Source organism: Brassica napus, unplaced genomic scaffold, assembly GCF_020379485.1.
Source record: "Brassica napus cultivar Da-Ae unplaced genomic scaffold, Da-Ae ScsIHWf_1388;HRSCAF=1968, whole genome shotgun sequence".
In the NCBI taxonomy this organism is placed as follows: Eukaryota; Viridiplantae; Streptophyta; class Magnoliopsida; order Brassicales; family Brassicaceae; genus Brassica; species Brassica napus.
This window is the reverse complement of record NW_026014805.1, coordinates 75,400-89,719: the sequence shown is the minus strand read 5'-3', so window position 1 is coordinate 89,719 and position 14,320 is coordinate 75,400. Positions and strand designations below refer to the sequence as shown.

The following is a 14,320-nucleotide window of genomic DNA, read 5'->3' as shown; positions in this document are numbered from 1 at the left end:
AACTTTTTTTTTAAAAAAAAACTGTAGTTAATGTTTTTTCATCGTTACACTATATATACCAAGAAAATGTTTAAAAACATAGGCTTGCGTGACTTTTGTTATAAGTTCACGATATATATCTTACGTTGCTAAGTAAGCCCAACAATAAATCATTATCTTTAATCCTTTGAGATAATGTTTGGTTGGTCGATTGGTTCTAGTATTACATCTTACAACTATTTTGGTTCACTTTTAGCAAAAAAAAAAAACTATTCTTTTTTTTCTTCTAAAGAGAGAATCATTTCTTTCACTATCAGTTTCACGGTCTTTATCATTAGCGTTTGGATTTTTCTAGCTTTGTTGTTTTCTCCTCACCATACCTCAAGTAAAATGTCGCTTTAGTATATTATACAAAATCGTAGTACAATGTAAGGGATAGCAACAAGAAACTAAATCGTAATCAGCATTGAGTGAAGATTTCAAGTGAATTTTGATTGGTTTGCTGGACAAATCCCTCCACGTTATCGAATTTAGCATGTGTAGGTTCGAACTTACAAATGGAAAAGACAAATAAGTCATCCACTAATGTCTTTTTTTTTTGAGAAAAAAGTCATCCACTAATGTCTTTGTCTTTTTTTTTATCTTACAAAACGTAAATTGAAAACTTACAAATAATGAATTGAACTAATATGCAGTCACGTAGCCAATGGCCGTGAACCGTGGCCGAAGGTGAGTGTCGTCTACGATAATATATTGCCTGTGAGATTATTTTCAAATACTGAAACCTCATATCCTAATAAATGTTTCCATTTACGTATTATTCTATTGTATATACAATTGCTTAGCTTAAAGATTCATCAAGTGTTTTGTATTGGGATCTCCGTCCAACATTATTACAGTATTATTTTGTTTCACTGAGTGCAAAATACCCATTCTAAAAATGTCAAAATAGAGTCCCCCCCCCCCCCCCCCCCAAGATGTACTAGAGTGTTTATAAGATAATGGTCCACTATTTTGTGAATAAGCATTTGTTATTTTATTCTTTTACATGCATACACATGAATATATATATACCAAGCCGGCTTTTACAGTTGATTTTTCTAGCCTAGTTTTTTACGACGGTTGGTCCAATAAGATCAAGAACAAGTACCAGAAGGTCCTGAACTGAATGAGAAAATCAGACGTGGTCAAGTCTAAATAAGAGCATCTAAAAAAATCTATCTATTAGAGTTTAGAAAACTCTATATTTAAAGTTTTAAAGTGTATTTCTCTAAAAGTAAAACTTTAAATTTAACTTCAAAAATATTTGTAGTTTATACTATAATGTTTATATTTGTCAAAATTAATATAATTTCATAAAAAATTATAAATAACTACCTCATATATAAAATATTACAGTAATACAAATTAATAAATTTTTACGATAAAATATAAAATTATAAATATAAATACATAATTAAATATCAAAATACAAGTAAATTATCATATTATTCCGTAAAATTATTTCCGTAATGCTCCATCTTCGGTTACACAAATTTTGTTTAGACAATATTTTAGAGGTTCCGGAGAAAATTTACTAGACTATTAATGTTGGTGTAATATTTAAATTTGTGCAATAATTATGTCTTCATGTATCTTTATAAACTTTTTTATTAAGTTTATTTTGTAATATTCTTGTTGTCTAATTCTAGTTTAAAAATATTATAAATCTTACTTTAAAATTTTAATTTAATTTATGTGTATTATTTTAATTTATAAAAATAAAATTGAAATATTTATGATATAGAAAAGTTTAAAGATTAAAATAATAAATGAGAAAATATTTAAGAAACATAAATATGATGTGTAATTAATTATAATGACTAAAATACAAATAAAAAGATGAAACTTCAAATTTGGAGTTTTAAATATTGGAACTTCGAATATGAATTAAAACAATAAAATTTAAAATTTTGAATTTTCTTTTTAGAGAGAGAAAAACTCTATATTTGAAGTTATAGAATTTTTTTTGTAAATATTCTACTACAAATGAAAATATTATTTAAAACCAATTCTCCAAAAAAAATTAGATTAATCTACACAACATTTATAATTTTATATCACTAAACTATACTCCCTATTCCCCAATACTATTGGAAACGAACGAAATAAAAATATTAGTGTAATATGCGGGCCAACATGGCAAGCTAAGCTGAGCTGATAAGAGCAAGTCGAGCTAGTGGCTTGAGACTGAGAAGTGGCGTGAAGGAGAGGGTCACTGTCCGTGATTTTAAATGCTGGGCGCTGCGTGAAGGATTAGAAAAGCATCTAAGAATAGATGCTCTTTCTCAGCGTATCCACGTGTCAATTCTTCATTAGTTTACACATCGAAAGCTAAACCAGCAAATACTTGCCGTTGGATTCATCAAGCCAACATAAAAATTCGTGTGCCACACTTACGATAAAGAAGATGCTAAACCGTAACGAACCGGCTTCTAACTTTTGGTTAATAATCGGGATTTGATTAGAACTAGCAGGTGTCACATGCCTACGGAAGTTAACATCAAAAGATATTCATAACTTGAGAACTAGATCATTGGTTTAGAGATAAACTATTCTATTGAAAATCAAAAGATCAAACTAATACACCATCGAAATAAATTATATAAGGCTTTCACGTGCTAAATCTTGAAGAACACGATTGGACAGAACAGCAAAACAGTAGCAATAAACCAATGGACATATGGAACATCATATAAACTTTTTAAGATATCATTGGATAGTTAAACTAATTATTATTATAATGATTTTTGAATTATTTGGTTGTTAATATGGTCCACCCGGTCTCTTCTCCATCCAGATCCCGTTATCTGTATAGATTTCCGTCGGTCTCTTTATTAATTCTTTATTGATTTTCAATAATAATATATTTTATTATTCCCTGCTATTTTATTTTCTCTCAGCAATTTTATATTAGCTTTTGCGGTTTAAAATATTTCTGTTAGTCGTAATTCGTAATACATATCCAAATTCAAATAATAAAATATATCAAATTTACAACGAAAAAATCCAAAACACTGTTAATATTGTTTTAAATGAGAATTGATGACACATAATTGTGTATATTATATCATTATTAGTACAAACTTTTTAGTTATAACATCAAATATATATAAGTTTTACCAATCACTCATTAGCTTTTTCGAAAATAATCAAATTCGGTAAAAGTTAATATATATTCGGGTAAATTATAGTACTAGACCGCTAACAATTTACGAATTTGTAATGTATTTAAAGGAAAAATAGACCAAATTAAATTTGGCGCAATAAAATTGAGGAACTAGCCCAAGGGGCCGACATTATATGGTTATGCGCCTTAAGGCCCATAATAAAGCCATAATAAACAAGACTTCACCAGACGAGATTATCATTCAACACCCGTTACTAGTCATCGTCGTCATCTCTTCGTGCACTCGCTTAAGATTCGATCAGAGCCTGAAATTTCGCAATCGGAATATTCCACATTCGCCGCCGTGGAATCACCTCATCAAATCAAAAGTACGGGAACTAGCTGAATTCGTCTTTCATTCTTTTTCGATTTGGTTTTGATGTATCCGTTTTGCGTTTTGGTGTATTATTTGTTCAGGGAGGTTTTAGCTAGGGTTTAGGTGAATCAAATGGGGAAGAAGGAGAACGAGATGTCAGCAATGGAGATCGACGATCCGAAACTGGACGGCTCCGATCAGATCCTCCCTAGGTTCTCGATGAACGGTTAGTTTTGTTTACTAGGTCATTACTGTGAAGTGTATATCAATAAGTTTGTGAATGTGTGTGAGATTGTATTTGGCTTTACAGTTCTGCAGCTGATGAAGACTTCTCAGGCTCAGCATGGTCTGCGTCGTGGTGACTATGCTCGTTATCGGTAATTTATATCAAAAATTTAACCTCATTGGCCAAAAAGAAGTAATGTTATATAATGTTTATCTTGTTTGTGTAGGAGGTATTGCTCAGCACGGTTGAGGAGGCTATACAAGTCCTTGAAATTTACTCATGGCCGTGGCAAATACACTCGACGAGCCATTCTTGAATCAACTGTCACCAATGTTAGGTACTCCCTCCGTTTCAGTTTAATTATCGTTGTAGAGTAAAATTTCCGTTTAAGTCTCGTTTTATAGTTTGAGTGCAAAATTTATTAACAATATTATCCTGTTTATTTTTCTTTTTGTTGAAATATGGTTAGGTGTATAGGTAATGATGTCCTTAAGTTGTTTGCATAAACCTAAAATGACAATTAAAATGAAGCGGAATAAGTATTTGTTTGAGATGTGTTACTTGCGTGCATACATTCATGGTTTGGTTTGATGTGAAGGCTTAGTTGTTGCTTCCACCATAAAGTGATTTTGTTGCACTCACATTACCTCTAATTGAGTTGATGTTGTGTCTTTTGTTTGAAATAGGTTTCTTCATGTGGTTTTCTACATGGCGGAAAGAGCATGGAGCCATGCGATGGAGAAAAGACAGCTACCAGATGGGCCTAATGCACGGCAGCGGATTTATTTAATTGGGAGGCTGAGGAAGGCAGTTAAATGGGCTACGCTTTTCTCAAGTTTGTGCTCTGTTAAGACAGATTCCAGGACATCTCTGGAAGCTGAGGTATTTAACTTATCTAAGGCCTTTAATGGAAGAAGAGAATACCTCTGTTGTAGTCTTTAAGCTTAGTTGTTTGTGTGCACGACGTGAGTCTCATACTTTATCTTACACTTTTATAGGCATATGCTTCCTATATGAAAGGCACTATGTTGTTTGAGCAAGATCAAAATTGGGAAACTGCGTTGGCCTGTTTCAAAAACGCCAGGTTTGATTTGTTCAATATCCTCTTTTTGTAATTTGGTAGGTCTTGTTTCTGAAACTTATTCCACTTTGCAGAGCTGTTTATGAGGAACTAGGGAAATATGGTGATCTAGAGAACCAAGTTCTTTGCCGGGAACGAGTTGAGGAGCTTGAGCCTAGTGTTCAGTACTGCCTACACAAAATTGGCAAAGCAAACTTGCAGACATCTGACCTACTTCAGATTGGTGAGATGGAAGGCCCTGCCTTGGATCTTTTCAAAGCAAAGATAGAGGTACGTAACATTTCAGTTTCTATCAGCCTCACCTCACCACCAAAGCAATCGAATCTTGTCCACATAATTGCTGAAGCATAAATTTTTTGTTTTGTTAGTTTTTTCATCTGTTGTTAGAAACTTGGAGTCCGATTTGACCTTTGACACACCTAAATACTAATTACATGTATACGATTTTGGGTACTCTTGAGTCTTGGGTACTCTTGAGTCTTGAGTGTCTTGCACTGGTTCAGTGGTGAACCATTTCTCAGGTCTGTTTAATATTTTGGATTAATATAATGCATATTATTCACTGTCACGTAGGCTGCTATGGAAGAAGCCAGATCTCAACAAGCTGCATCTCTCACGGAGTTCAATTGGCTTGGCTACAGATTTCCAGTTTCCAACCCAAAATCTCGGGTTTCTATTTTAAAAGGTTCAACATTCTCATATACTCTCTTTTGAACTACTTTAATATGCTGAAAATTATGTCTGATCTAGGAAAAGTTAGGCTTACCTGTCTGATCTAGGAAAAGTTAGGCTTACCTTAACCTTCTAGTTACTATTGTGCGTTACCCTATTAATAAACCTGCCTTTATAGAACATTGAGCATCTCTTCTGCGACTCTTACTCTTTTGTTTCTTGTTCGTTCAGCCCAGGAACTTGAGAAGGATCTACAGGGCCCAACAGCAGAATCGCTCCCTGCAGAGAAAAAGCTAACCATATTTGATAAACTATTCACTGCATATAATGATGCGAGGAATACCATACGCAGTGACTTGGTGAGTGAATTTACAAGAGATCCTCTGATTTATTGATTGGGTTCACCGAATAGCCTTTTGAAATTTTTAGAAAACGGTAGACAAGTTTATTAAAGAGTTGTTTTGGGGGTGTATTGATGTTTCTTTGATTGATTTTACTAAGGAGCATACAAATTTCAGGTAAGTGCAGGAAATGCTGAGTCTGTTAAAGATGAGCTAAATGGTCTGGACAAAGCTGTTGGAGCTGTGCTAGGACAGAGAACCATTGAAAGGAACCAGTTGTTGGTTAAAATAGCAAAGAGTAAACTGAACAGGAAGCGTGATGATAAGAATGAAAAGGTTACTAAGCCTGAGGAGCTTGTTCGATTGTATGACCTTCTATTACAGGTTAACCACCGTTCCACCTGTTTTTTTTTTTCTTCAAAATCGGATTTTGTTCGTCAAACCGTCGACATCTCACCTGCATTTATTTTTCTCAGAATGTCGCTGATCTTTCTGATCTCGTTAGCTCTGGACGAGACAGGAAACCCGAAGAGATTGCCTTCGAAGAAGAGTGTGAACGCAAAAACTTAGCCTTTCGTGCTGAAAGGTTTAGTTCTTCACCTTTACGTTTCACTTGATTTTAGCATCTTTGGTTAGAGTTGACCCTCCTCCATTAGTAAAATTTATTCACTAAATTAGGAATCTGATTCCTGGTCAGTGGTCACCCATTGTCTTCAACTACTCTTTGATACATATTATAACCACTTATTAGTTTCTTTAGTCCCTGTCTCGAGATATTCACACAGTTCTTTCCAGTTGAGAGAACTTAATAAGTAGAGTTAGTTTCATATACTGACTGATGATGCATTTAATTTTCGTCGTCCGTGATTAATTTAGCTACTGATATCTTCTGGAATCGCATTTCAGGTGCTTCTACTTGGGAAAGTCATATAGTCTAGCAGGAAAAAGGGTTGAAGCATATGCCTTGTTTTGCCGTGCCCGGTCTCTTGCTGAAGATGCCCTGAACAAGTTTCAGAACATAGGAAACAAAGACGAGGTATCCACTTATCATTTTATTTATTACCTCATACAAGGTCACTTAATAGCATTACTATACCCGGATAGAGATAATATGTTTATGGTGCAAGTATAGGCACATTACATGCCTGAAATATTCATCTCATAGATATTATATATATCCACTAATTTTTGTTTTATAATAATAATCAGGGAACAATCCAGGAATTGAAGACACTGAGCAGAGAATGCAGAGCTAGTAGTTGCATAGAACATGCGACGGGGATAATGGAGGAAGAGAAGGCGCCAGAGAATCTGTCAAAGAAAATCTCAGCTATATCACTAAACGAGACAGCCACTAAGGTACAATCCCTCTCGCTATCTACCTCCTGTTTCCACTCCCGCGGTTTGTGTTCGTGAGACTAGTAATTTTTCTTGTCTTGCAATGTCTCATGATAATGTTAAACCTTCTTATGTTAAACCTCAGGCGGAGAAATACTTGTTAGACAAACTGGATGTGTATGAATCAGCGGTTGGAGATGCAAACACAAAGATGGCCCCAAAGATTGAACGGTTCCCACCAGCATTCCAATCGATACCTCGTAATCCAATTGTGCTAGACCTCGCCTACAATTGCATAGAGTTCCCGGTTCTTGAAGAGAGGATGAAGAAAGGCCGGGGAGGTTTCATGAGCCGGTTTTTCAGATCAGGTTAAAAAAAAAATCTCTGATTTTTAGTGTCCCTTTTGTTTTCACCACACTCCCTGAAACTACTTGTTTTTGCTCTTTTAGCTTTCGAAAAAAAAAAACAGCCAGATGCATCAGATTTTTTATTTATTTTTTTTAGACTATCACAGTTAATTAGACTGAGTATTATATTTTGCTCTTCCTTGACACTTTAAAATTTTGGAAATATATTAGACATTTGTTGTTTTCTTTGCTGTATAATGAAAACGTCACTGGAGCATTGGCCTGTTTCGGTTAAATCCCTTAACCGGTTAAACAGTGTATTATCAACGCTGTACTTGTAGTCTAACAAAAATTAGGCTTGAAGGATTTGTGTGTGTGTGCTACGTATTACTTAATTTAACTTGGATAATAGCTCTATAATTTAATTTTATAAGGTTGATTACGATTGGTTAAATACGGATCCAGATTTTTAGTTTCTCACACGTTTAGAAAGTTCTCTCTAGGAAGTCAACTCTTTGGGACCATTCCGTCTCTTGCCTAATTTAATCATCATCATCCCTACCAATAGTCATTCTCCTTCATTTAATTAATAGGTTACCACACAATCTAATGTTATTGCAATCACTAGTCTTTTAAGTGTTTCATCATTTCTTAAATTTTGTTTTATCATAATTCATAACGCATAATCACATTATTTTTATGGAGTTCTGTTGAATAAAGAAATAGTAGTAATAATTATTTATATTGATGTGGTTTTTATATTTATATATAAATATAAATGACAGCCATGGAAGGTTTCAGAGGTTTTGTTTGAACACGATCACCACAACATCAAAAGAGTATTTTGTATTTGTGTTTTGTTTTTGTCCATCGCACGATCTTTCCCTTATTTTCCGCCCATATTCTCCACTTCTCAATCCCAAAATAAGCTTTTCGATTTTCCAAAAAAGACAAAACACTTTTCATTTGGTTTTTGTGTGGGAAGAAAAAAAAAACACCGGTATTAGCTCTGTCCGCGTGGAGGAAGACGACGACGGAGGAAGAGGAGGTGGTGGATCGTTCTGTATACCCCGGTGAAGAAAAATGCATTTCGCTAAGCTCGATGATTCGCCTATGTTCCGTCAACAGGTTTGTTAATTTTCTTTTTTTAATTCTGTGATCCGTTTCGATCGTCTATGCATATGATTCCATTGCTCAACAGATAGATAGAGAGTTAGGGATAGATTCAATGTAAAATCTCTCGTGCCATTCTATGATCAAACAAACAATTTTTAAAAAAAAAATCTGAATACATTGTGGAAACATGGATGAAGAAGCAATGTATCAGGAATTTGCAAATTATTGTTTAATCTAATATTCAGTAAATAGCTAGGCGGTAATTAGTCGTTGTTTTATAGGGGATTAACGTTTAGACGAGTGTTTAGACTGTTTTTACAAAAAAAAAAATGTTTGTAATTGTAAGCCCTCATGAGGCATTGTGTTGAATCTGCAACTAAAGTTTTTGTTGTTGTGTAAACAAGATGCAATCTATGGAAGAGAGTGCAGAGCTGCTGCGAATGCGATGCTTAAGGTTCTACAAAGGATGCAGAAAATACACGTACGTTTTTTTTATTATGACATTTCTCAAAATTTGTTATATGAAAATTTTATAAATTCTGATATTTCGTTCTTTCGCTTATTATTATTATTAGGGAGGGACTTGGAGAAGGGTATGATTCAGATATTGGCTTCGCAAATGCACTTGAGTCTTTTGGAGGCGGCCATAATGATCCTCTATGTGTTGCTTTTGGAGGTACCTACCTCTCCCTTGTTTCTCTTTTGTTCTTTGGTGCACACTTATCTTAAAGGCAATATGTTATTTTATCTCAGGTCCTGTAATGACGAAATTCACTATTGCTCTACGAGAAATCGGGACATACAAGGAAGTTCTTCGTTCTCAGGTACTACTAAAACCCAATGCAGTCTTCAAAAGGGGATGGCCTTCAAGTATCTATGTACTTGGTTGAACTTATCTCCTTGAATGTAGGTTCTTTCTTGGGGGGTTGTATAGAGAAGTTTATTTTTGTTCGTCCTTCGATGTATATTGAAGAGATGCGTAACTGAACTATGATGTCTTTTCAACACTTTTTCAGGTAGAACATATGCTGAATGACCGGTTGCTTCAGTTCGTGAATGTTGACGTCCAAGAAGTTAAGGTATTACTCTGATAATCCTTTCAGATTCTTGCATTCTGTGTTCAACATTTTCTCTGAATTGCGCAAGTCTTTAATTCTCTCACACAGGAAGCACGTAAACGGTTTGATAAAGCTTCCATTATATACGATCAGGTGCGTTAAATGACTTCAATATGTTTCAACTAACTGGAAATCTATGGTTGTTACCACAAATATAGTCTGTTTGGAACATTACATCTTCATTTTATGTGCATCTGAATGGGACAGGCACGAGAGAAGTATCTTTCTTTAAGAAAGAGTACTCGATTGGATGTGGCTGCAACAATTGAGGAGGTAACGTAGAAAGCATTATTACTATTTCACAAATCGACCTTCAGTTTGACTAATTTTGGTAGAGAGGCATTTCAGGATCTACATAGCGCAAGAACGACGTTCGAGCAAGCCCGGTTTCATCTGGTAACCACTTTTGTATTCTAATGCTAAGAGAGTTTCCAAAGGTATTCTCTTATGATAAAACTTATATAGTGTTTGTTTACTTCTATATGGCCAGGTTAGTGCACTCTCTAATGCGGAAGCTAAGAAGCGATTTGAGTTTTTGGAAGCAGTGAGCGGGACAATGGACGCTCATCTCCGTTTCTTCAAACAGGTAAGATGTTTCTTAAAAAATAATTTTAGGAAGTAACAACACTAAAACTTTCGTTAGCTGGAACGCTCTTTTCTAGGCCTGCGGGTTCAGTTAGTTGGTTATTCGGTTAGTTTGGTTCAACATAAATATTACCGAATTAACCCGAAGTAAATTTTGGTTCGATATTTAATTAATTTGGTTTTTGAAAATTCTGCTGAAGTTTTTAGTTTGGTTAGATTTCGTTTTAATTTTGTTAAAATTTTGGATAAATTTGGCTAGTTCAGTTCAGGTTTTGGTATGGTTTGGGTGTAATTTTGTTTTTTTAAAGAAAAAAAATATTTTAGAAAACCTACCGAATTGAACCGAACTTCTAACCGAAATTTCGATTCGGTTCAAACTCCCATGCCTACTCTTTTCCTGTTTCTTGACATGAACTACTTGATGATTCACTTTCTCACAAGAGACTCTTTCTTTCAGGGATATGAGCTACTGCATCAAATGGAGCCTTTTATTAACCAGGTTTGATAATACAAGACTCCTTGTAGCATGATTCTTTTGTCTTTTAAAATTTCTGAGATTTTTCTGTAGCCTACCTTTCTTATCTAAGACATATCTCAGGAATGTGTTTAATTTGAAATCTTATTGCAGGTGTTGGCTTATGCACACCAGTCCAAAGAATGTGCAAACTACGAAATGGCGTCACTCAATGAAAAGATGCAGGAATACCAAAGGCAAGTTGATCGAGAAACTAGAAACTCATGTGGTTCTCCAACAGGGGATGGCATGAGACACAACTCAAGAAACTCACAAAAGGTTATAGAGGCTGTCATGCAATCTGCTGCAAAAGGAAAAGTAAGGGAATAATACCTTGTGTACTAAGACTTACTCATACCTCATCCTTATATACTGTTTTGTCTTCCTACAGGTTCAGACAATAAGACAAGGGTATCTGTCTAAACGTTCCTCAAACTTGAGAGGCGACTGGAAAAGAAGATTCTTCATCCTTGATAGCCGTGGGATGCTATACTATTACCGCAAGCCTTGGAATTGGTCTTCGGTGAGTTGCAAAACTTATAAAACAATTTTGTTTCTGTTCCTTCGTTAAGAAAACATATCTTAAGACATTGTGTTCTATTTGAATCTTTGAAACTCTATTTTATCAGAATGGAAGCAGGTCTGTTGTTCACAGGAACATGACTTCAGAGAACAGTCCAGGGCTGCTAAGTCGATGGCTGTCTTCTCATTATCACGGCGGCGTGCACGAAGAAAAACCAGTTGCACGGCACACTGTGAATCTACTTACCTCGACCATTAAAGTTGATGCAGATCAGACTGATCTAAGATTCTGCTTTCGAATTATTTCGCCGACAAAAGTTTATACATTGCAGGTAATATTAGAGAGAACATGACCTTTATGTTTCTGTACCTATGGAAGCTTACCATTGTTATTGATATAGGCAGAGAATGCACAAGATCAGATGGACTGGATCGAGAAAATAACTGGAGTAATTGCTTCTTTGTTAAGTTTCCAGACACCTGAAAGAGCAATCATGGTAAGATTCTATTTGCTACTACTGTTAGATCTTTCTTGTGTGACACGTTATCTGTTTTCACTTAAAAATATCATTATTACAGCATCTTTCTACAGTGGATGGAGACACTTTCTCTGCAAGTGATTCCGGTTCTTTAGCAGATCCTTACGATTTCGAGCAGGCGGAAGGTAGAGATTCCATAGTGGAGAACCCCATGACAGGAGGGAACCGTTCGAGGTTCTCAGGGTGCTTGCAGCAACATGATATGATGAAGACTGAAAAGCCAATTGATGTGTTGACAAGAGTGTTGGGGAATGAGAAATGTGCAGATTGTGGTGCTCCTGAGCCTGATTGGGCCTCTTTGAATCTCGGTGTCCTCATATGTATCGAGTGTTCTGGTATACATCGTAACCTTGGTGTTCACATTTCAAAGGTAAACCATTAAAAATTTCAATCTCTCAGCTCTTCATAGATGACTAGTTACTAAACGGATTATCCTTTTTTCTTTTTGTGCACACTAAACAGATTATCCAGACTATAACAAATTATTGATTTATTCTTATATATTTTATATTTACATTAGATTTTTAGTTTTGGGGTTTAATTATAAAATTATTTTGATAAATTATGAAAATTACGTATACAAAACATAAACTAGACATTGTCAGTTTTCTCTAATGTTGTTACTTAATTAACAAATTTTAATCGATTTTGACCAATTTTATCCAATTTAAAACGGTGTAAACCGATTTGAGTTCCTTTAACTTGGACCGATTTTTAGAACATTGGTCTTCTCACAAGAAGGTAGTCTTGAAGTTTTCCGTTTTTAAAAATAGCTCTATAAATTTGGTATGAAGTATTCAACCTTGTCATGCAGGTCAGATCGCTCACACTTGATGTTAAAGTATGGGAACCATCGGTACTGACGCTGTTCCAGTCGTTAGGTAACGTATATGTAAACTCAGTGTGGGAGGAGTTGTTGAACTCAGAGAGTAGATCTTCTAGTGCTAGTAGGTCTTCAGGGTAAGTGACTACCTATTCTAATCAGTTGTATTTGTGCAAAGAGGAAGCTTGTTGTTACATCTACTTACACTGTATTCAAACTTTTTTCTATTTACTAGCACTCCCAAGGCAGATCGACCAAGAAAGTTTCTTGTAAGGAAACCTGGTTTCAGTGATCCCATCTCTGTGAAAGAGTTGTTCATCCACGCAAAGGTATTATACTATTATAAATAAGTCCTGACTTAATTAAGCAGAGTTTTTAAAGATCTCATGTGTGTCCAATGTTCAAAAAAATCGTTAGGCAGTAATTAGGTGCTTTATACGGTGTTATTGATCAGGCAGGCTCCCTAGACTGATTTTTTTAACGCCTAGACTGATTTTCTTAAAAATCGTTTAAAAAATCGTTTTGTTTAGGTTCAATTGCTAATATCAATGGCTAATTGCAGTACTCAGAGAGGATATTTGTCCGAAAAGCAACGGACAGTCAGCATTTCCAGGCAGTATTCCAAGAGATTTGGGAGAATGTCCGAGCCAACGACAAGAAATCAGTTTACAAACACATTGTCTGCTCTGAAGCAGATGTGAATGCGCTACGTGGACAAGCGTCCTACACCGTGTCTTTACCCTTAGCAAAGATGATGCAACTGGACGCGAAGGAGGAAACCCTTGAAGCCAAGTTCAAGAGCATTGACAAGGAGTTTCAAGAGAAACCAGAAGGAACTTCAAGAAGAGACAGTGAAAGTATGGTGAGAGAAGAAACTTCAAACGACTGCTCTTTGCTTCACCTTGCTTGTCTCTCTGCGGATATCGGTATGGTGGAGTTGTTGCTTCAGTACGGTGCAAAAGTAAATGCAACAGACTCAAAAGGTCGGACTCCACTTCATCATTGCATCATCAGCAGGAGATACGCTATTGCAAGGTTGCTGCTTACGAGGTAAAACTCCATCTTGAGATTTCATTTACTACTAGTATTAAACTATACAAACGTTATAAGTCTGGTGCAAATGGTTTGATCACAGGGGAGGAGATCCAAATGCTGTGGATAAAGACAATAACACACCGGTCAAATATGCTTCAGAGACAGACCTTAATGACAGTGAACTAATTGCTTTATTAACAGACTCCAAAAGATGATAACCATTTGAATTGCTTATCACACGGAAAGCAAAATGGTATAGCACTAGAAGAGTGTTGCTCTATTGAACTCTTTGCGCCTTTTAGTTCGTTTCATTACTCATATTTTTGTTCATGAAGAGCGTAGAGAATGCATGAAAAGATTTGTTTTGGTGGTTGCTAGGTTGATAATACTGGTGTACATATGGTCTTTTTTGGTTTCTCAAATCTTTTTTTTTTCTTTTTGTTGTTGGTGTAATGAAAAGACAAAGACACCATTGTGTGTGTTCTTCTGTTCAGCTTTATGTTCTCAGACCGAACTTTGTGAATTTTTCTAGAAATTATTTAAAGTATATCTTTTATGAA

General features: G+C 35.3%; 2 protein-coding genes across 3 annotated transcripts; both read left to right on the top strand.

Moving 5' to 3' along the window:
- Positions 1-3,356: 3,356 nt before the first annotated feature.
- Positions 3,357-8,636, top strand: LOC106382763 (signal recognition particle subunit SRP68). Of its 2 annotated transcripts, none has more exons than XM_048771990.1 (15): positions 3,357-3,516; positions 3,605-3,729; positions 3,814-3,880; positions 3,956-4,066; positions 4,416-4,611; positions 4,728-4,813; positions 4,885-5,080; positions 5,384-5,495; positions 5,714-5,841; positions 6,001-6,207; positions 6,300-6,409; positions 6,730-6,859; positions 7,033-7,182; positions 7,307-7,529; positions 8,494-8,636. In XM_048771990.1, exons 2-15 carry the CDS (start codon positions 3,636-3,638, stop codon positions 8,583-8,585), a joined length of 1,902 nt encoding a protein of 633 aa, XP_048627947.1. In that variant the 5' UTR covers positions 3,357-3,516; positions 3,605-3,635; the 3' UTR covers positions 8,586-8,636. The 2 variants fall into 2 exon arrangements, with proteins under 2 accessions (XP_048627947.1, XP_048627948.1); XM_048771991.1 differs by having other exon boundaries at positions 8,294-8,536.
- On the top strand, positions 8,494-14,320 carry LOC106382762 (ADP-ribosylation factor GTPase-activating protein AGD1). Its single transcript, XM_013822822.3, has 19 exons — positions 8,494-8,636; positions 9,029-9,105; positions 9,200-9,300; positions 9,378-9,448; positions 9,641-9,703; positions 9,791-9,835; positions 9,950-10,015; positions 10,091-10,138; positions 10,233-10,328; positions 10,785-10,826; positions 10,956-11,159; positions 11,233-11,364; positions 11,471-11,695; positions 11,765-11,860; positions 11,943-12,272; positions 12,717-12,862; positions 12,961-13,054; positions 13,288-13,775; positions 13,861-14,320. Exons 1-19 carry the CDS (start codon positions 8,592-8,594, stop codon positions 13,973-13,975), a joined length of 2,484 nt encoding a protein of 827 aa, XP_013678276.2. The 5' UTR covers positions 8,494-8,591; the 3' UTR covers positions 13,976-14,320.